Below are 22,119 nucleotides of genomic sequence, written 5' to 3'. Positions count from 1 at the left end.
AAAAAAACCCTCAAATCATTTCCCCCAAACATTCCCTCCCCCCAGGCAATTGCCACTGTTGTGCCTGACATTTATCACTTTTCTCTCCCGCTCGACTTTCCATCTTTTGGTCTGTTTTGAATTTTAAGAGGGTGGCTTATAAAAAGCCAAGGACTGAATGGCAGCAGAGCCTGCACTCTCCTCTCACCCCCACAGCTGGGCTCTCTAGCTCTGGCTGAGGCTAACACAGACTGGCAGAGCAATCGGGGAATTTGTACTGTCTGTACCTCTTCCATACAGCGGACAGCTTTTTAAAAGGAACATTTGTTTCACCACAATCGGTAGCCTCCAGGAAGGTCTTCCAGCTGCTCCAGAGCCAAGGCTGTAGGCCCTGGGGAGAGTTTGCCTTGCTGAGGAGTTTACAGATACATCCCTGTTCATAGCAGGATTACAGGGCTAGACAGCAAGGGATTCTGCCTGTGGTGCTGCAGCTAGAGGTGTGCACACATGGCCATGGGCCTTTAGAGGCTCTGTGTTGCTGTTGTGAGCTTTGGCATCACATTAACATGGTGGGGAAGCTCTTCTGCAGTGGGAACTGGAGTACTTTTTTTTTTTTAAATAATGGAGATATACCCATCTCCTAGAACTGGAAGGGACCCTGAAGGGTCATTGAGTCCAGCCCCCTGCCTTCACTAGCAGGACCAAGTACTGATTTTTGCCCCAGACTCCCTAAGTGGCCCCCTCAAGGATTGAGCTCACAACCCTGGGTTTAGCAGGCCAACGCTCAAACCACTGAGCTATCCCTCCCCCCTCCCCCTTTCTCTATGCCTAGTTGCTCTGCTCTTTACCTTTAAGCACATAAGAACGGCCATACTGGGTCAGACCAAAGGTCTGTCTAGCCCAGTATCCTGTCTTCCAACAGTGGCCAGTGCCGGAGGCTTCAGAGGGAATGAACAGAACAGGACAAATAGTAAGTCATCCATCCCCTGTTGTCCAGTCCCAGCTACTACTAATCAGAGGTTTAGGGACTCCCAGAGCATGGGGTTGCTTCCCTGACCATGTTGGCTAATAGCCATTGATGGATCTGTCCTCCATGAACTTATCTAATTCTTTTTTTAACCCAGTTACACTTTTGGCCTTCACAACATACCCTGACAAGTGCCACAGGTTGACTGTGTTGCATGAAGCAGTACTTCCTTATGTTGTGTTAAACCTTCTGCCTGGTTATTTCTTTGGGTGACCCCCAAAGCTGTTCTATACCCCTAATTATTTTTGTTGCCCTTTCTGCACTGATACTGCTGTACATGTTTTCTCTGTTCTCCATCTCCAGATGGCTACACTCTGTGTCAAGAAGCGTGAAACTGATTTTTGGCGCCCGATATATTACTGGGCAGGAGGAGTTAACTCATGAAGAAAGACAATAAATGGGCCTGATCCTACAGTCCGTACTCATCAGTCTACAGGAGAGTTGCCTAAGAAAGAGCTGCAGACTCAGGGCCTTTTGCTATAGTTCTTCCATCATGAATCAATCCCTCCTGTCCGTTAATTTTAGCCTCTAATGTACCAGCATCTTTTTCAGATGCTCAGGTGTGCAGAGCAAAGGCAGTACAGAGTGGGACTGTGCCTATGTTTCATATGATTCTGTACATATACAGCCCCAAATGGCATTGTTTTGTAACTATCTCACATTGCAAGCTCTCCGATGAGCAAGGGGCACATAACGAGGCACCCAGGTCTTGCTCACTTTTTGAGCACAACAGAATATGTAGGCATAGTCTCTCAACAAAGAGGTGTCCTCAGGGACGAACCATTTACTCATAGTCGCCCTTCCTAAAGGAAACTGAAGCGCAAATGAAAGTGTTTATATCCAGACCCTGTGCTTGCAGGGTAGAGCACTAATTATGATACCAACAAGCTAAATCTGTGTTTGTATTTCTATTCTACTGGGCCAGATTCCCATTTACACTAAGGCCCCTTAACACTGCCAGAGTGATGCAAAGGGGCCTTAATGTTAATGAGATTCAGGCCTGACTGTTTTTATTAATGCATGGATCTTTGGGGCATGATCTCGGCCTATGCGGCTAAGCTCTGTGTACCACGCATGCATGTGATGTAGAGAGGAAGGGAGAGAACAGGTATCTGTTCATTTGTTTCCGATTTAAAACAAAACCACTATCCCGTAACCATAAACAAGGAGAGAAACACATGACAAACATAGTGATCTTAAACCCACTTCAGTGAGCAGTGTTTATACTTAGTTCCTGAAAATCCACGGAGTGTAGTAATAGCACGGACCAGGGTTCAGCATGCATAGTTTGCAGTGCAGTGGGATAACATGAACATTCTCTTGAGAGATCCTGTGAAATTTATTGTGGAATCTGCCATTTGTTGCCACCTCCTCCTTTCCAAAGGCAAAAATGTGCTCGTTTGAAGTATTTTTATAAGCCCCAGGGTTAAATGCTATCTGTCAGGGATGATGTACCAATATCTGGGGAGGGGGAAATCAGAGAAAATAGGAGAGTTGGGGTGATTTCCCTATTTTTTTAGAAGTGGGATCTAACTGCCCTAGAGCTCACATTCCTTCAACATGTCACTAGTGAAATTATAACAGACCACACACTTCAGCCCTCAAAAAACTAAAGCAGCATCTTTATTTTATACATAACAATCAGTATAAAAAGTTTATTACATAAGAGCTGTTTTGTTTACAATATATTATATTGCTTCAAGCCAATGCAAAAAGTTCATACATTATAGTTCTACTTTGTTTACAATATATTATATTGTTCAAATGCCATAGTGTATATTTAATACAGAGCACTCTGCAAATTTATGACCAACAATATTGTTGTATTGATTTTTTTTTTAAATTAGGAAACTTTTTTTGTAATTGTTCTAAGTACATGATAGTAACAATGCAAAAACAACCCCGACTGTTGCTTAGGCAAACTCTCTAGTCATCAGATCAACCCAGGGCAACTTCTACAAAATGCTTCACTTGGATATTGTTTCATTTTTGGAAAACATTTGCAGCTACATAATCAAAAAGGAAAGTTTAAACATTACTGAAATATAGTACAAAACACTGTCCAAAGCACTGAAACAAGAAGCCTATATAATCGTGCTAAAGAAGGATTTATAAAACTTAAAAGGAATAGTAAATATCAGCTCAGTGGTTTATAATGAAGCTAATAAAATTCAGGCCAGTAATCTTAACTGTAATGAACAGCATTTTAACATTCAACACATGAAAGGTTAATGAAGGCTATGAACTTTGTGTAACATAAAACGTTTCAGATGTTTGAGTTCACCAGATATAATTGGATTCGGGTGGAACATGCCTCTCTTCAGCCTTTTTAGGTGAAGGCGTGTGCTGTCTATGCTTGGGGTCTGTTGGCCTCAGGGCACTCATAATGCTGGCTCCATACCCTGAAAAATTGAGAAAGAAACTACAAAAGCAGACTCCTGGTTCATTGTTAACATTTCAAATTGAAACAGTTTTTCCCATGGGAACGTAGGGAATTTTAATACACATCACACAGGTGCCCACAGGAAAAAATGGGTGCCATAAGACAAAAAGTTAATCATGACAGGAGGCCGTCTCTCTGGCTTTTACCGTAAGGCTGCCTTATCACAGAATCACTGCACTACAAGTATACTTAGGGCTATAATACTCAACTGGTTTCACAACAATGTTTGATGGACAGAGAGTCAAAGGCAGCCCTTAGAGATGAGCTTTAAAATGGTATTATTGGTTTGCTGGGCATAAAAGTCCCACTGGAGAATGTGTGTTAATTATGTGCATTTTACTTCGTTTTAAAGCCAAATACAAAGAAAACAAGAATGGCAGCAACAAACACCCAGAAAAATAAATTAAGGATCTGAGATACTTTGTTACGGAAACTGCAAATGGGATAACAAGTATCAGTGATGTACCTGTCCGTTTACCGTTTCATTTACAAACCTAATTACAAAACCTCAAGAGGACATGACTTAAAAACTGAATTTCAGGTTTGCTTTATTTTTTTACCACTTCTCTTTAAGAATTCTGTTGTACTGAGAAGCCATTCAACTTTTAAATCAGTGGTGCCAAAACTTTTCCTGTTGTGACCCCCCCCCCAGTAATGGAATCTGTTCATGCCCCCTCCTCTGTTACAGCACAGTTGGCTCAGCAGAGGAGCTTGGGCTGAAGCCATAGCTTGGGGCTGAACTGGGGAGGAGGGAGGAGGTGGAGCTGGCCTGGGGGCAGAGAGGGAATGAGGACTGAGCTGGGCTGGGGGTGGTGGCTGGTGGCAGAGCAGGGTTGGCTGCGGGGGCTGGCCTAGGCCCTGCCTCAGCACCCCCTGGGGGTTTGCCCCACAGTTTGGGGACAACTGTTTTAAATTGTGGGGATTATTTTAATCTTTGTTTTATAGCCATTGACTTTCATAGCCAATGAAGTCACCCCTAAAGTAGCTACAGTTTTTCTTTCTTTGAAATTAATCATGAGTCTGACTGAGAGATACTTGGTTTTATTTGCAGAGTAAAATGAACTCAAGCACAAAGGGCCCTATGCATAGCTTCAGTAAATTCTACTTAGGCTCTTAACACAGAGGTGAATTCTACTCAGGGTGGCCCCAACCTGATGATGGCAAAAGGTGTTTTGCCTAACTAAGAACTGCAGGACTATAGCCAGTCTTTAAACCAACGTATTTATTAACGAGGGCTTCAAAGGCCTTGGGGCAGACACTAATGTGCGAAGACAGAATCCTTGTACCATGGCATGCATGCTACACATTTTGTGCTTCTCTGGGGGCAGTAAAATGTACGTGTATTCACAATGAAAAAATGCTCACTTGCTAGCTGGTAGGTTAACTTTACAGATGTGTTACAAAAAGATGGCATTAAAATTGATATTAATTTCCAGATACTTGATTTTTAGCTATACTGTGTCTGTTGTACGTGTTAAAGAATTTATTCTTTTGTCAGTGAATGGCATAGTTAGGCAAACAAATATACAATCCAACATCTTCTAGGTGAATGGCATAGTTAGGCAAACAAATATACAATCCAACATCTTCTAAACTGATTCCCAAAGCCTTAATTTTAAACCATAACTCATTCCTGTCAGAGTATGTTTTGGCTTTATAAAAACACTCGTAGTTATTCTCTGATACATTTTAACATGGACACCTTTCTCTACCCAATGGATCATGGACATCAACATCATTTAAAATTATTTTAGTTCAATTTATACTATCATGTAGGTTCATGTCTGGTGGATTTATTAAGCATATGGCATTAAAAATAAATTGTTCTGAAATTTTCATTTTTACTATCTAACAAACTGGAGCAGCTTATATCGGTAACAAATATGCTAATTTTTTCACTGCCACTTTTCAAATTAACTACTGATAGCAGACTAATAATGTTTACAGCAAACATATATCTTATGAATGGTTTTATCAAAAAGGTCTCAATACTTCAATTTGTTGTTGTTATAGTACTGTATGTTATGACATGTAAGGCTGAATTGGAATTTGTCACCTGGTTCTATTTCAAGTCATTTTATATCTTCTTGTTATTGGGAACAGAGATTATATTAAATATGGAGATCTTAAGGATAAACTCATTCCTGGTTTAACTCCACTGAAGTCGTCAGTTGCCTACACATTGCACTAGGTGTCAAATAGATCAACAAAGGTAACCTTGAGATCAACAAATTTTGGAACCTTTAAGTCTGTTTTAAATAAGTCAATTAACACCCCTACACACACCTAAATTTAACCTGCTTTAAAGTTGGTTGAAAATTGGAGGGAAGAGTTTGCAACAACTTTATCTATTTCTCTGAAATTTTGAAAAAATCCAATCAGCTCTAAACCCCTATGTAATATATTTGTATTTACAGAAATGTCTATCCAGTGTTCTGAAAGCCCCACTGAAGTCAATGGGAATCATGCTGTTAGAATAGTGGGTGCACAGCAGATACAGTAGGGCGCACTTTCCAAGATTCTCATTGACCTCAGTGGGGTTTGGATCAGTCTCACCGCATGGGCAGAACATAAATTAGGTCATGTAGAAATTTTCTCTGTACCAAATTTTAGAATTCCCAATAGGCAAAAAAGTGAGGTAATCACTGTAGAGTAGTTTTGAATTGTTTTATTCCTTTTTTGTAATTAATATACAGTTGACAAAAAGTAAGTATTGAAAATGTTTGGGATAATTATTTGTATGCATACATTTTTAAAAAATGAAAGGATTATTAACTAAGGAGAGTGTTTTGTTTCTAGTGATTATGTAGTAGCTTTGAGCAAGCCATTTATAGATGGAAGATGATCTCTGAAAAGCTCCAGTATGGATTCTCGGAGCTTTGTTCTCACTTACTTTTGTTGCAATGTCTTCCATGCCAGCCTTCTTTGCATTGACATTTGTTAGGTTCCACACAGGTTCCATATGATCCACAACCAGGTTCACAGACAGCTGTAATCAAGTGAGAACATGAATTCAACTTCCTTACATTTCACTCAGAGATAAAGTTACATAGTTGCTTTCCCTGCTATTCTTTAGAATGTTAGTTTTGGCATGGCCAAGGGCGCTAGCAGTAAATCTATAATTTTAAATTGACTGTGTGCAGAATTCTGAAAATAACTTGCCCCACTACTGAAATAAGGTCTTATTTAACTCTCTTATGTTGGTGCAAATCAGGACTAACTCTACTGAAATCAATGAAGTCAGTAAGGGAGAGGAGAATCAGGCCCATAATATTTACATTCATAAAAAGGTAGATTTCAGTGGTATTTTGAAATACCAGAGTATTGAAATGTTGTTATCCAGAAACACTTGCTTATTATACTGATGTGTTACTGCTTTAAAGAAACTCATATTATTGAAAAGCTTGGTGGTTGTTTTTGACAAGTTCTTTGTTTTACAACCACCCTCTTAACTTCAATAAATGAAGCATGTCCATGAAGTAAATTAACCTGAGCTACCCTGGCAACACACAGTTAGTGCTGATGTTGAGTAATAAGATACTGTATTGCTATCACAATGATCTTATAACAAGGATTGATTGAGTAGAGTTAGTACTTACGCTTTGAACAAAGATCTCCTTGGTAACCTTTGGAGCACTTACATTTATTTTTACCAGTACATTTACCTCCATTTCTACATGGCTGTTGGCATTTGCCTAGAAATAGGAAACATGAAAACAATGGTCTTAGTACCCCACTTATACAAAAATAATTACAGGGAGAGGGAGGAAGATAACTGTTTTAAAAACACACTTTGTGTTTGAAATATTCATTGGATCATATTGTTAAAAAGTCTTGTGTGTATGCAGTAGATTCTGTAGGGGGGCACTCTCTTATTGGCACGGGAATCTAGTTTTCCAAAGATTTATATGCATGCTTAAGCAGCTTGAAAATTGGGCTAGAACTGGGCATGGCCTCTGAGTGTCCACACAGACTTTGGCTACACTCATAGCACTGGGATTTTGAAGAGGGAATTCAGTGTGCCCTCTGAGTACTGCCCACTTCTCCGTACCCTCCTAGGGCAGCTGCAGCATAGTGTCACTGTGTCATCATTTTGCAGCTAGCTGCAAGGAATATGAGCTCAGGGTCCAGGCAGCTGGGCACAAATGGAAAAAACAGGGGATGGATATTAGGGCTTTCCTTAACAACAGGATGCTCAAGAACTGAACAAATGTTGCAAGTATTTGCAGGAAAAAAACAGGTTGGCTTGGCCTGTCACCTTACAGTCAGAACTGTGTGTGCTCTGTAGACGCTGTAGAATTTGCTGCAGGATCCATTCCATGCTGCAATTTACTGCTCCAGAAATCAAGCTTTCATTTTAAAATGTTTCTAGCTTCAGTGGTTGTGAAGAAAAGCTTGAAAATGTGACCAAGGCAGTGATGTCTACCTGAGTCTGCAGACAGCCTGAAACTTGAGTTAAAATAGCCATGAAGACATTGCACCCTGACTTTTAACTTAGGCTTTAACTCAAGCTGCTAACCCATCGGGCAGCCTGGGTTGCACTTGAGTTGTTAACCTAAGTTAAAAGCTGAGTTGCTATGTTTTCATTGCTATCTTAACCCAAGTTAGCCAGCATGGGTTAGCTAACCCAAGTTAAGAACACACCCTTTTTTGCAGTGTAGACATACCCGCACATTAACTGTGAGCTAAAATGTCTTCTTGGAATGGAACAAAAGCTAAATGCTATGTGCTGTGCTATGTACATATCTGTTAGTGGAAAAGAAACTAAGACTGCGAAATGGAAAAAGGAACAGCTCAGTTGGTGAAAGGAGGAGAAGAAATAAAAAAGAAAATTACTACTCGCCAGTCTCAAACTGAAACAGTAATTAGAGACCATGTATAAGTACAGTAAGAAGAAACCTGAAGGACTTGGAGAATGCTTGTTAGTATTTCAAATTACGGTTAGTACATTTCCCAGGAGTTTTAGAGAAGGACTCAGCTATTAAGGATCTCGCAAAATGTTTAAACAATATAAAGGGCAACCCTCTTTGCAATCCTCTGAAGATGGCTTTCTGCCTAATGCAAAGGTTTTCTTCCCCTGTTTGTTCTGAAACATCCATGACTGAATGTAGCTGGCTCTGGATCTAAGGAAATGGAATGAGATTTGTTTCTCCTCTGATGTTATAAGCCTGGTCTAGCTTTTTTTTTAGTCTCCCACTGTTGCACAAGTACGGGTGCAGTGCAGCCAGGCTGGCAGCAGCCATCAGCATTTCAACGACCATGGCCCTGATCCCAGAAAGACCCAGGCATGTGCATAACTCTTCTTGCTCCTACTGAAGTCAATTAATTTTCATGTTAGTTCTTAACATGTTTTGATCCTTTTTTTCTTCATATAGGAATTGATTTACTACCTGGATTTCCATCTAAATCAACGGGACTACTCATGTGAGTAAACCTGCATGTGTACCTAAGTCTCTGCAGGAGTAGGGCCCATCTCACCCACACCTGCCCTGGGTAAGGTTAAATGACACTATGGTTAAAAATTCCAGAGCTACACTAGAGTGGCTGCTGCTGCTACCGGTGGTCCAGATGGACTAGCGATAGTGCACCAGAAGGAGATTAAGAGAAGTGCTAGTTTTGTCACAACCTTAAAGGAGCAAGCAAGATACACTTTTAAAACAAAAAAAGGAATGAAGACTGAGGAGTGTCCTACTTGTGATTCATGTTTCAGGTAGATCCGGATTTGGCTGGCTATATAACTGAATACTGTGCTTTTAGAAAGACGTATTTTTTAAGATGTTGCCACAGCAATGGCAGATTACATGAGATTTGATTTCCAGCCTACAAGCAGGAGGTTTTAGAATACAGAGGAGTTTAGTTTTTATACCCATGTTAGTGTCGGTTTAAATGGAATAGCCTTATTTAAATGTTCTATAATATGGGTCAGTATATGAATTTAAAAAAATACAGAAGCCACTGACAAAAAGTACGAACTGCTCACACTTTGGGTCAAACCCTGATCAAATTCATGTGATAAATTCCATCAATGTCAATCTTTTCTCAAATGAGGGAAGGAAGGGGAGAGTGCCAAGCTTTCACATTCAGACTTGATGTAAGCAGATGCAAATGCAGTGGAAATCAATGGAGTTGTACCTGCTTACACAGCTCTGAGTTTGGCCCATAGAACTAGAATGAGAGGAAAGACACTTATACCATAACAATGTTGAAACACCACTTGTTCATTTGCGTAACTATAATAAACCCTTGATGCTTCCCACTGACTTTGATTTTGATAAGATAAAAAACTGCTAGAAAACAAACTGCAGCATATAAAGATAGGCAGGGGTAATCTACAAAACATTCTTCTATCTACATGCAAATACTGTGCCAAATTTAAGTCTTAACACATTCTGATTCTTTTTTCATTGTATAGTAATTGACTGCACTGTTTGCTGGCCCTTATTTCCATCTGTACATTGAGATGGTGAGTTAAGTTTCATGTCTGTGGGAGATGTACTAATCTGCTTGTCTGTCTATACTGATGTTAAGCATTCAAAGAAAAAAAAACTATTACAAATATAAGGCCAAACTCTGTTTGCCTAACTCATGTGCATAGTTCCAATGAAGTCACTGAAATTACCTGCATGAGTAAGGCAAGAAAGATGCAGAGGGATACAATGCAAAAGGCATAAGCTGTGTGTATGTTTTCAAAACCAAAACACTGGCACTCCATCCCAGCTACTAAATTAATCTAATTTAACAGAGCTGTGAGAACTCTTATCTTAGGCTAAGCTAATGTTTGACCGCTGGCGTCCCAGTTTTGTCCCAGGCTAGCTGCTTTCCACCTGCACCTTTACGCAGAACAGTTAGATTGACTATAGACTGAAATATTTTGAATGGCTTTGATGCTAAACATCTGAAAATAGCAAGTCTATTGATGTTTGTGACAAGACGTTTTCAAGCTGCCATGTGAATGTAACTTAATACTTTCAACTGAAGCTGTCAACCCTTACGGTCCTAGGTCCCTTTCCCCCAATACCAATTAATATTTCAAGCTCCATACTCTACTTTTAGAATCTAGAGGCTCAGTTCTACTCTCACATGCAGGAGTGTAAATTGCTGCAGACCTGGCACACGCATATGGTGTTGACTGAGCGCTCATGTAGCTAGGGTTGCTACTAAACCCATGGATTTGTTTAAAAAAAAACAACAGAAAATGAGATGATCAAACAATGAATTGATACTCATCAGCTGTGAAGATCGCAAACACAGGCCTGGCTCACTCTCAGAGGGTCCCAACCTGCCGTTTGAGAACCCCAGCTGTCAGGCAGCACAGAAATGTGTCACTTGATCTTCCAGCTACTGTAACCGGAATAACCTTGGTTTAAGTGAAACAATGTAAAGCTGAGACTCACTAATTTCACAATGGTTTCCCTCGAGTCCTGAAGGACAAATGCATTTTCCTAGATAGAAGCAGGTTCCTCCATTGAAACAGGTTGTTGTGCAGTTAGCTGAAGGACATAAACCAAAAGATTAAATTATATGGCTAATGTAAAATTATTTCTACTCTAACCACTTTGGCACTCAGCTCAGAGGTTGGAGACCCCTGTTCAAATCCCTTCTCATCAGGCAGAGGGGGAAATGAACCAGTGTCTCACTCACTTGGGATGTATCCTAAACACTAGGCTAAGGATTATAACTGAGGTCATCTGTGTTTTGTGCAGAGGTAGGTGTGCTCAGATCATGCCTGCCTGACAGGGCCCTGCAGGTGAGATAGGTGGGGAATGCTTAGGTAGTGCTTGGCATGAGAGAGGCTTTTGGATGCCTGCCCAAGGCAGCAGTGTGCGCACTCAGTCGCAGAAACCTAGACACCTAGGGAACTTTTATAGCAAATGTTTAGATGTCTGGTGAGTCTGGGTGTCTACAGGGCTAGGAGGCAGTTGAGCAGCAGTTTGTGGATCACAGTGGTACCTAAATCTAGGACGTCTAAGAGCCTTTGGGGATCTGGGCCAAACTCCTTTACTGAGGACTAAATACATACTAGGCCAAATGGATTCTGTAAGCACAAGGGACTATAATTGCATATCTATCTGCAGAATGTGGGTCTAAAATACTTCCTTTAAAACACGACTTTGTTACAAAGCTCGCTGAAGACCTATTGAATTTACTAACCAAATGTTTTGTATAGTTTTGTATTCTTACACCTTCTGTGTGATGGACTATTCAGATATATTTCAGTAGGAAACTTTGCATTTTTTAAATATCTAGCACTTCTGGGACGGTGAATGTCATACTTCCTTTACTGTTTTTTATTGATGCACTAAGGTCATTATATCAAAAAATATTAAATGGAGTAAGTTACTTGTTGCAACCAGACAGATTAAAAAATAAGTTAATGCACCAACCTTTCATCTAAGGAAACCAAGGTCCAAATCTTTATTCCCACCTTCACCAAGCCACAAATGGAAATGAATTTGCTGGCCACTCCTACAGTCCTCAGTGAGCCAGCTAAGGAGGTACTGGTTGTGTACATTATATATTATTAATTTCGTGTACGAGTGTTCAAAAGTGAATGTAAATTGCACCTATCATCTGCTGGCTTATACATGTGTAATTTTCACTACAATGAAAATCACCTCTGAGTTTTGGCCATGTTTGTTCATATCTTAACGTTAGTGCCATCGTGTGAAGAGGCCCAGGAATGAAGTAGCAGAGATGTACTAGGCTGGATATAAAGTGCTGTAGTCATGAAATTCTGTTAAATATTGTGATGTGGAGGATGTAGATAGACACAGAAAGTATCATAGGTGTACATATAAGGTCAGACAATATAAACGAATGTCTGAGGGGACACTATCACACATAGTCCTCTTGTCAGGATCTCTGCAGCACTGTACCATACAGCCAAGAATACCTTATGACTAGGGCCCTACCAAATTCACAGCCATGAAAAATGCATCATAGACTGTGAAATCTGGCCTCCCCCCATGAAAATTGGTCTTTTGTGTTCTTTTACCCATGGGTAGCGGGTATAATAGGCCAGGGGAGGGTTATGGTTAGTGCCTCCCCTGACACTGCTGTGGTTGCCGGACCCCCGAGTGTGGGGTTTGGGTGGAAGTCTTTTATTTATTATGCCCCAGGCAGGTTCTGGGTGGCTGAGGAGGTGGTATGTGCTATTCAGCTTCCCAGGTTCATCAGTAATCTCCCTAGACTCCAGGGAGATTACTGATGAACCCAGCAAGATGAGTAGGCGGCTTGGAATCTGGGAGGGGAGGTGCGGCATGGCTGCAGCTGGCACAGGACTCTTCTGGGAAGGGGGGCTCGGGGCTTTGGCTGGCCCATGGCTCTGGCCGTGGTGGGGCGTGTGTGTGTCTTGGGGCTCCAGCCGCAGGGCGCGGGGGGGGTGCTGGCAGGTGGAAGGGGCGGAGCTGGGGCTAGCCTCCACAAAGGGGACCTCCACACGCCACCCATGCTTTTACTCTATACTCTACAGATTTTATGGGGGAGACCAGTGTTTCTCAAATTGGGGATCCTGACCCAAAAGGGAGTTGTGTGTAGGGGAGGGTCACAAGGTTATTTTAGGGGAGTTGCGGTATTGTTACCCTTACTTCTGCGCTGCCTTCAGAGCTGGGCAGCTGGAGAGCGGCAGCTGATGGCTGAGCACCCAGCTCTGAAGACAGTGCCCTGCCAGCAGCAGCGCAGAAGTAAAGATAGCAATACCATACCATGCCACCCTTACTTCTGCACTGCTGCCTCCTGGATGGCTGGAGAGTGGTGGCTGCTGACTGAGGGCCCAGCTCTGCAGTGAACAGCACAGAAGTAAGGGTGGCGATATCATACCATGTCGTCCTTACTTCTGCGCTACTGCTGGCGATGGCTCTGCCTTCAGAGCTGGGCTACTGGCCAGCAGCCACCGCTCTACAGCTGCAGAGCTCTGAAGGCAACACCACCGCCAGCAGCAGTTAAGAAGTAAGGGTAGCAGTATTGCAGTACTGTAGCAGTACTGCAACCTCCCGACAATAACCTTGTGACCCCCCCCAACTCCTTTTTGGGTCAGGATCCCTACAATTACAATACCGAGACATTTCAGATTTAAATAACTGAAATCTTGACATTTATGATTTTTTAAATCCTATAGCTGTGAAATTGACCAAAATGGACCATGAATTTGGTAGGGCCCTAATTATGATCCACTACCACCACTGCGAGGAAATCAGCATGCAAGAAGGTGGGATAGGGAGCACAAAAGTGGCTGGTGGCTTACAATTCAACTGCTTTTTATTCTATACTGTTACCTTTATCACAGTTGACGCCATAGAATCCAGGAGGGCAGATGCACAAACCAGGTGTGACACAGAGCCCACCATTCATGCAGCGGGACGTACACAGAGCTAATTTGACGAGAGTGAAAGGGAACAAAATGCTGGCATGAGGGAGAGATGAACATGCCAAAATTTGATACAGGATTTTATATAACAAACATTCAAAAAAATCAATAATAAGCAGGAATAGTAGTTTTCAGACAACACTTTTCCTCCTTCTGCTTAGTATAACAAGTCACATTTGCAATATAAAATAGCTAATGCAGAAAGATGTTTCATATCTATGCATATAGATTATAGTGGTTGAAGTAACACTGTAAGAAACTGAAGATTGACTTTAGTGTTCGTCCTACTTAATCTGAACACTGAGAGCAAAAATTGTCCCTTACACAGATTATTCCCAAACTGAGAACTGAAAATAGCGAATTTGGACTCATTGAAATATTTCAGTTGTGTGGGTATGGAATTGGTCAGGGTTCAGTCCTTTGTACCTATGGACCTTGGGACATCTGTCAAGGCCAGGACCATCGGTACAGCAGTCCTGTGCCTCCACATTGCCTCAAAGCTCCCACAGCAGCATGGCTTTTTCAGGTGCTGTGCTCTTGTACAGCCTCCTCCCTAGCTATTGTTGCTACCCTACCCGGCCCTTGAGGAGGAATGTCAGGGAGCAGAGTTTTACTTACCCAGGGAATGCCTGCAAGGCTGAGTGAGAGATGTCTTGTGACTGGCTTCTGCCCTCTCCTGACTCTACAGAGCACCCATGCAAGAGCCTTCCCCAGGGTTGGGAAGAAGGAGGAAGCATGTACAAGAGCTAGTGTACTCGTCACCTAATCCATAATCCCATCCCTCTCACCGTCCAAATGCGCGGTTATTGGCTCCCCTTCACTTATGGAAAGAGAAGGGAGAATCTACCCAAAACGTTTCCCCTCTCCATTGTCAGTCTGCTTGAGACACAGCTGTGGCATCCAAATTAGATACTATCTTCAAATAACAAATGCAAAACAACAAGAACGCTATACTTGATTTTCCAGCTAGTCTTCATTAGCAGAAGAATTCCATTTAATCTCTTGCCAGATGGATTGTTTGTGATTAAGGGTCTCTTAATTGTTGGTCAATTTAATGTTTAATATATCCTTTAGAGAGCGGATATTTTTCTTTAGAAGTTGGCATTTTCATTAAGCAATTGATGTTTTCATTAGCTCTGGGGTCATAACGATAATTTTCTTGTGTTTGGATTTAATATTTACAGATATCCAGCAACATGAGAGAGCCTCCAGGAAAGGCCATTTACACTATTGAGAGAGAGAGATTTCAGTGCTGTGACTGCTCTTTTTCAGTAGGACTATAGTAAAGAAAACAATTGAGGGAATTTTTAAAGTTACCTTTCTCACAATGAGGTCCGTAAAATCCATCTGGACATTCACAGACATGCCTTTCATTGCAAACACCTCCATTTCTGCACCCTCCTGGACATTCAGCTTCATGAAAAACAACAACATTGTTAATCGGATATTACATACTTCAGTTAGCACTCCACTTTGAACAGCGTTGATACCGTCTATTGACAGAAGAGCAAAAATAACTAGATAGCAACTTTTGTTGAGGTGAGTATCAAGATTTATCGACCAGAGCCATAAATGCTGACTGAGATGGAAGCTCAGCTAAAAATCAATCTCTTTGTTAATCTACAAATACAGGTTGCATCATATAATCGATTGCACTCTTGAAAGTACATGTGATAGTGTTCTGCCACTCTGTGCTAGTCAATAAACTAACGAATAATGTGGCCTGTCTGAAAAAACCACCACCTTAAACTGCCTGGAAATGAATAGGTAGCCAGTACAGATCCTCGAGCACTGGTGTCATGCTCCTAGTTAGGAGCCTGCTTATCTAGCAGGCTTGGCTTCAGTTTTTTGGCTTGATTTAAGGTGTGGCCCAAGGCAGAGTGCATTACATTACTCTAGTGTTGGATCTGTATGAAATGAAAGACTCAATCTTCACACTGGGCGAAGATGATGGGAAGGAAGCATACCTGCCCACTGATCCCATATCATCATTCAACTGTTAGTCACATCCCAAATCTCTACCCAACAGTGGCCAAAGCATTTAACAACAGTGGAAGAGAAACACATTTGGGCATCATCAGCATTCTAAAAAACATCACAGCCCATGCCTCTTCACTATCAACTGCCCCATATCCACATTGAACAAGAGGTGGGAGAAACTGGAACCCTACGGAACTCCTCCCCCAAAATGACCCCTCAGGGCAAAAGAGCAATTCGTCCAAAATACCTGCTGAGATCTCTCAGACAAAAACAAAGCTACTGAGTGGCAGCAATGTCTACTTCCACTGGAGCAAGCCAATAGCACCTTATGAGCAGTGGTACCAAAATCAGCATATAGCTCTAACAGTACCAGCATGGTCATCTGCTATTTATCCATCACCAGGAGGGAATTATCTACCAAACTCTTTGCCAAACCTTGTTCTGTAACCAAAATGGCAAAGTTCAAAGAGCTCTGAGGTAGACAGATAATCTGAGAATCGCCTTGCCACAACCTCCTCAATATTTTTAATCAAAATTAGATGAGTTTCTTGATGGTAATTGGCTAGATTGTTAGTATCAAGTGAATTGTTTGTGTGTAATTATCATAATACAGCTTCCTTAATTGACAGTGTCTGTCAGCAATGGTCCCAATTCTTCTCTATTTTTATCTTTACCAGAAAGTGGTACAATCCATCACGCTGATGCTGGAAAGATGTACCACCAACCATTGGCACAATCCAATTCCTGAATGGAATTAAGTGGAGTCCAAAGTTTAAATATTTCCAGAGTTTACAGATAATATTTTACTTTTGCTGCAAACTGTAGAATGTTTGTAAATTTAGATGCGCCAGCTTGCATGGGGCACTTCTGCAGGCCACAGCTATTACAAACTGTAATTCACACTAATTCCCTCACCCACAGTTTTAGTCAGCTGGTATGTGTAATCATCTGAAAGAATATGGATTAACTCTTAAACAAATTTCCCTATAGAAATCATAAGAGATGGCTAAACAGAACTACAGGCAAATATGGCAAGCTGTCATGATTATTAATCATTTTCTGTCCTGGGTTACATCTCTACAATCCCTTTGAAGTCAATAAGGTACCATGGGTAAACCTGAGAACAGAGACAATAGAACAAATTCTGCTTTAAAAGGCTCTGTATGTTGTGCAGAAGTGAAGCTCTAGACCACTAGACAAAAGCGAGTGAACTGGAACTGGAGAAGACGAAAAGGTGAAGACTGAGAGTCATTATATATAAGCTGTAGATACAGGAAGCAAAATGTATTGCTATAAAAGTAAAGCTCTCTGAAACAGTAGTAATAAACATAAAGACATTTTGTTTTATTTTGTTCCAATGCTGTACTCTAGGATACATTCTGGAAATGTACTTTCCTTTGTGCCCAAATGCAGAGCTGCTATTCATTACAGAAAATGCATGCTTAAATAAATTCCATTTTAAATAGAAAAATGGAAAAATATTATTTTTTGTGTGGCCACCTCTTAGCCACTACAAAGCCTCCTCTTTCCCACAAAATTGCTCCTTGGCTTTCCCTATTTCCTCTAGCACGGGCACCTTCCTGGCTGGCCAGGAATAACTGGAAACTATGATCGAGGGCCAGGCAACAGGGAATATGAGCTCCATGGCTATATGACAAGCTTCATTGTTTCCTCTCTTCTTTCCATGGAGGACTTTAAAAACACAACCAAACCAAAAAACTTTTCTGAACCAACCTACCAGTGAGAACATCCCCATCTCTCCCTATAGCCATCACAAAATGCTGCTGTGTCTATGTCCCTAAATTAAGGACAAAAATGAGAGGCTCACCCTCAGATAACTGTATATGGGCTGAAAGACATTGGCATGATAGATCTCCTCTCTTGCATGCCCCTGGAGTTTGGAGACTTGCCCCTGCAATGTGCTCTTGTCTCATAGGCTAGTGAGTGAAGGACCAAAATGACCATTCAATCTCAGTCCACTGGGCCAACTTAAAGCTAAAACTGCATCTCTGCAAATTGATGATGATGATAACAGTAAATGATAGCACATAAAATGGATGAAAGCTGGATGGGCTAGAGAAAGTTCCAAACTCATAGAAAGACGTATTTCCCCCAAATACATATAGGTTGGTGCATTACAGTCTCTATCAGCCAGGTCACAGATACACTTCATCCAAACTTTATTAAACTTAATAGCTTTAAGTAGAAATAAAAATTAAAAGTTCTAAAATGGTTTTGAACACTGCTGTATTTGCATCAAACACACACACTGCCGTGTGTATAAGATTTGCTTCCCATCTTCCTCTCTGTCTAGTTCTTGCCCATCCCTGCCCCCATTTTCTCTCAGCTAATTGGCAGAAGTGAGGCTTCAAAGGAGAAGGCCAGCTCCTCTCCGCTGTTAAGCAACAGTGGGGTTTCAAAGAATAAACAGCTTTTGCTCCTGCTGCTTGTTCTTTGAAGCCCTGCCATTGCCAATTAGTTAGGAGAAAAAGGGGTGGGGAAGTAAATGGGAGGAGGAAAGAAGACTGAAGGGAATTAATAACAATCACACTCGCTGTATACAAACTGTCGTATTAATTTGATACAACTGCAGACAATATCTGATAACTGCATTATCTTGGAAGCTAATCTTTTAAACATTTTCTGTAGCCTCAAAATTTATGTCAAAAACACTCTGCAAAAAAACTATTAACTTTGGGAGAATGTTACATAAGTATATTTACATTGCCCCCGACCCCTCCAAATAAACCATTTCTAAGGGTAATACACTCCTGGGTGCTCTGTTGTCAGCACACCCCTGGTGTGTGTATATTGGCTGATAAGCATAAACCTTGAACTCACAAACGGCTCAATTCTGCCTCCCTTATTCACATAATAGTATTTTACTATGCAAATGAGCCTAGTAAAATGAAATGTATGACCTACATAGTACAGTACTTACTCAACATGAGTAAGGGTGGGAGAATTTGCACCTCAGTGATGTCCATTCAAATATCTCTGTGTACTTTACAAATATTAACTAAGCCTCATGCACTGCGGAGATGTAGGTAAGTTGTGTTATTTCCATTTTATAGACAGCTGTACTGAGAAACAGAGAGGTGCCAGACAACATTTTTGAAAGTGGCCACTGACTTCAGCTATATCAACTTTTGGGTGCCCAGTTTGGGATTTCCAGAGGTTCTCAGCAACTGCAGCTCTCACTGACTTCAAATGGAGTTGAAGGTGTTCAGCACTTCTGAAAATGAGGCCCAAGTTGGAGACCCAAAAGTTGGGGGACCCCAACTTAGCAGCCACTTTTGAAAACATTAGCCTATCTAGATCAGTGGTGTGTGGAGAGCAGGTTGGTGACATGCTGCTAATTCTCCGTGTTTCCAACTGCTGAATCACATTAATAAGAAACTTAAAACTTTACTAATATTTGTTTCCCATGGGAGCCATTTCTATAGTCACACAGAGATGCTGTGAGATTATGAATGGGAAGAGATGTGTCATCAACAGAGACGGCTCCAGGCCCCAGCATGCCAAGTACGTGCTTGGGGTGGCATGCCGTGGGGGGCGCTCTGCCGGTCGCCAGGAGGGTGGCAGGCAGGCAGCCTTCGGCGGCATGCCTGCGGAGGGTCCACTGGTCCCGTGGCTCCGCTGGACCCTCCGCAGGCACGCCTGTGGGAGGTCCACCAGAGCCACGGGACCAGCGACTGGCAGAGCGCCCCCTGTGGCATGCCGCCGTGCTTGGGGCAGCGAAATGTCTAGAGCTGCCCCTGGTCATCAAGATGATCTTTCTAGTGAGATGTAGTTCAAACTATGAAAAAAGTTTAAGAACTCTTGGCCTAAGCTGCCAGCAAATCTGTTGTTCTGGCTCTGCCACGATCTATGAATGGTGACTCTCGCGTCAATCTGTGTAACCCCAACATTGCTGTCTGTCTGTATTGGGAATGAGACTTGAGCACTTTAACCAGCACAGACTAATGATATCAGGTCACCATGTCTTACCTTGCTGACATGTTTTAAAGAAGATGGCATTCTGGGGTGTTTGGAGAATTACATTGCCTTCTGAATTCATTATGATTACAGTCACTTCAAATGCCGCTACTCCATCTTGTTTTCCAAGGCATGGAAATCCAACCTGAACGACTAAAAAGAAAAAAAATATGTATAAATATTTAAATCTTAATATATTGTAACCCCACGATAGTTTTCAAACCATGATTTGAGGACTCCAGTAACTCAGCCAGAGGTTAGGGGTCTATTATGGGAGTGAGTGGGCGAGATTCTGTAGCCTGCAATGTGCAGAAAGGCAGACTAGATGATCCTGTTGGTCCCCTATGGCTCTAAAGTCTATGAGTCTAAAACATTACATCTCTCTGATATCTGTTATTTGTGAAAACTAGCAGGTACAGACTATGTTGTTAACACTCAGACAAAACCACTTCTACTTGTACCCCAAAGTAGTTAGTCTTGTAAAGCAAACTAGGGGTAACATTTTCAACAGTACCTAACTGACTTATGTGCCTAACTAACTCATTTTTCAGAAGTGACGTAGGCACAGATCCTCAGAAGTATTTAGGTGCCTAATTCCCATTGATTTAAATGGGAGTTAAGTGCCTAAATACCTAAGGCTATGTCTACATGGAAGCTGGGATCAAGTCTCCCAGCTCAGGTAGACAGACTCGCACTAGCAGGGCTTGAACTAGTGCACTAAAAATAGCCATGTAAACATTGCCAGTCTAGGCACCTGAGCTCAGAAGAGGGGGTTAGGTGAGCTCGAGAATCCGAACTGCTGCCCAACCTGCAACCTCCACAGTACTATTTTTAGTGGGCTAGCTCTAGTCCCACTGGTGCGAGTCTGTCTCCCTGAGCTGGGAGGCTCGCTCTCAGCTGCAGTGTAGATATACCCTAAGACGTATTGAGACTCAGGCTCCTAAGTTACTTTTTAAAATGGGACTTACTCCCTTTTGAAAATTTTATCCTAGATATAGTCTCTTCTTATGGACACAGCCATTGATATTTAAATAAATAATATTTAAATAACTGTCTTTAATAAAAGCTTGTTATGTGAAGTGTTGGCAGGATAGCACACTTAGTAAATAAGATAATTGATGAGAATATTTTAAAGAACAGAGAGACACCACTTTGACAGAACTCCTTGAGTGTCCTAAATGTGATGGATAGCTGGAGATTTGCACACTCGTATTGGAGAGCCAACATTTTTGAACTACAAAGAGTCTTACTAAGTAATTAAAGGCAGTAAATCTGGAGTATTTTAATGAGGAGGAAGGCCTGGTATCCCAGAGCCTAAGAATGAAGTTATGTGATTGTCACAACCAATCTTAACTAATCTTCAGATGAAACAATTATCTCCTCTCTTCATGACTGGCTCCTCCTTGCTCCTTTATAAATTGGATCCAGCTATCTGTGATTATTCACTCATTTCCCCTAAATTTGGTCTGAGACTTCAGAGCAAAATACTGAGCTAAGAGCCTTGTATTTTGTTTGTTTTAAATTGGTTGCTATAAACATTTTCTGTAAGTAATAGGTGGGCAATTTTTGTTGTTCATTGTGTTACTTCTATATACCATAAAGAGTCTCAAATGCAAGTTGTGTATATAATATAAAAATACAACACAGTTTATTACTAAAACTTATTCTGCATCTGACAGCTCCAACATAGCTAAGGGACTGTTATAAAATCTGTTTTTACTTTTATATTGACCTCTTTAAAAGACTATTTAAAAAAATAGATATCCCTGCAGTAAGTGAAAAAGTCATGGTGTGGATTAAAAACAGATTAAATGTAGTGAATAATTTAAATTTTAGTGAACATTTGCTCTTCTCAGTGCAAAGTATAGTAAATAACGCAGTGCTCAAGAGAATGGTACACCTCTACCCCATATAACGCTGTCCTCGGGAGCCAAAAAATCTTACCGTGTCATAGACTCATAGACTTTAAGGTCAGAAGGGACCATTATGATCATTTAGTCTGACCTTCTGCACAATGCAGGCCACAGAATCTCACCCATCCACTTCTATAACAAACCCCTAACCTATATACAAACCCCTAACCTATATAGGTGAAACCGCGTTCTATCGAACCTGCTTTGATCCACCTGAGTGTGCAGCCCCGCCCCCCGGGAGTACTGCTGTACCGTATTATAGCTGAATTCGTGTTATATCGGGTCGCGTTATCGGGATAGAGGTGTATTAGGAAAAATGTCACAATGTTTTGTCTTAAGTAATAGCTTAGAGGAAATACAGGTGAAATTTGGTGATGCCACTATGGGCCAAAACTTGGATCCATTATTAATGACAAATCTTCTGTTGAGCTTA

At 41.4% G+C, this 22,119-nt stretch overlaps 1 protein-coding gene and 1 long non-coding RNA gene across 2 annotated transcripts in view; one reads left to right on the top strand and one right to left on the bottom strand.

Moving 5' to 3' along the window:
• The window catches only part of LOC120396048, a 67,097-nt gene extending 49,980 nt beyond the window's left edge, over positions 1–17,117 (top strand). Inside the window, exons 3-6 of the long non-coding RNA XR_005592943.1 lie at positions 8,825–8,873; positions 9,862–9,912; positions 15,000–15,354; positions 15,448–17,117. This is a non-coding gene — a long non-coding RNA (uncharacterized LOC120396048). The remainder of the gene's footprint in view (positions 1–8,824; positions 8,874–9,861; positions 9,913–14,999; positions 15,355–15,447) is intronic.
• The window catches only part of WIF1 (WNT inhibitory factor 1), a 64,034-nt gene continuing 44,563 nt past the window's right edge, over positions 2,649–22,119 (bottom strand). Inside the window, exons 4-10 of the mRNA XM_039520934.1 lie at positions 19,786–19,926; positions 15,133–15,228; positions 13,724–13,819; positions 10,844–10,939; positions 7,049–7,144; positions 6,343–6,438; positions 2,649–3,408 (exon numbers count right to left, since the gene is read on the bottom strand). Of these exons, the coding sequence (XP_039376868.1) occupies positions 3,287–3,408; positions 6,343–6,438; positions 7,049–7,144; positions 10,844–10,939; positions 13,724–13,819; positions 15,133–15,228; positions 19,786–19,926 (743 nt within the window). The 3' untranslated portion in view covers positions 2,649–3,286. The remainder of the gene's footprint in view (positions 3,409–6,342; positions 6,439–7,048; positions 7,145–10,843; positions 10,940–13,723; positions 13,820–15,132; positions 15,229–19,785; positions 19,927–22,119) is intronic.

This window comes from Mauremys reevesii, linkage group 1 (assembly GCF_016161935.1).
Source record: "Mauremys reevesii isolate NIE-2019 linkage group 1, ASM1616193v1, whole genome shotgun sequence".
NCBI classification, from domain to species: domain Eukaryota; kingdom Metazoa; phylum Chordata; order Testudines; family Geoemydidae; genus Mauremys; species Mauremys reevesii.
Note: the sequence above shows the minus strand (reverse complement) of the source record. Positions and strands in the feature narration are given on the sequence as shown.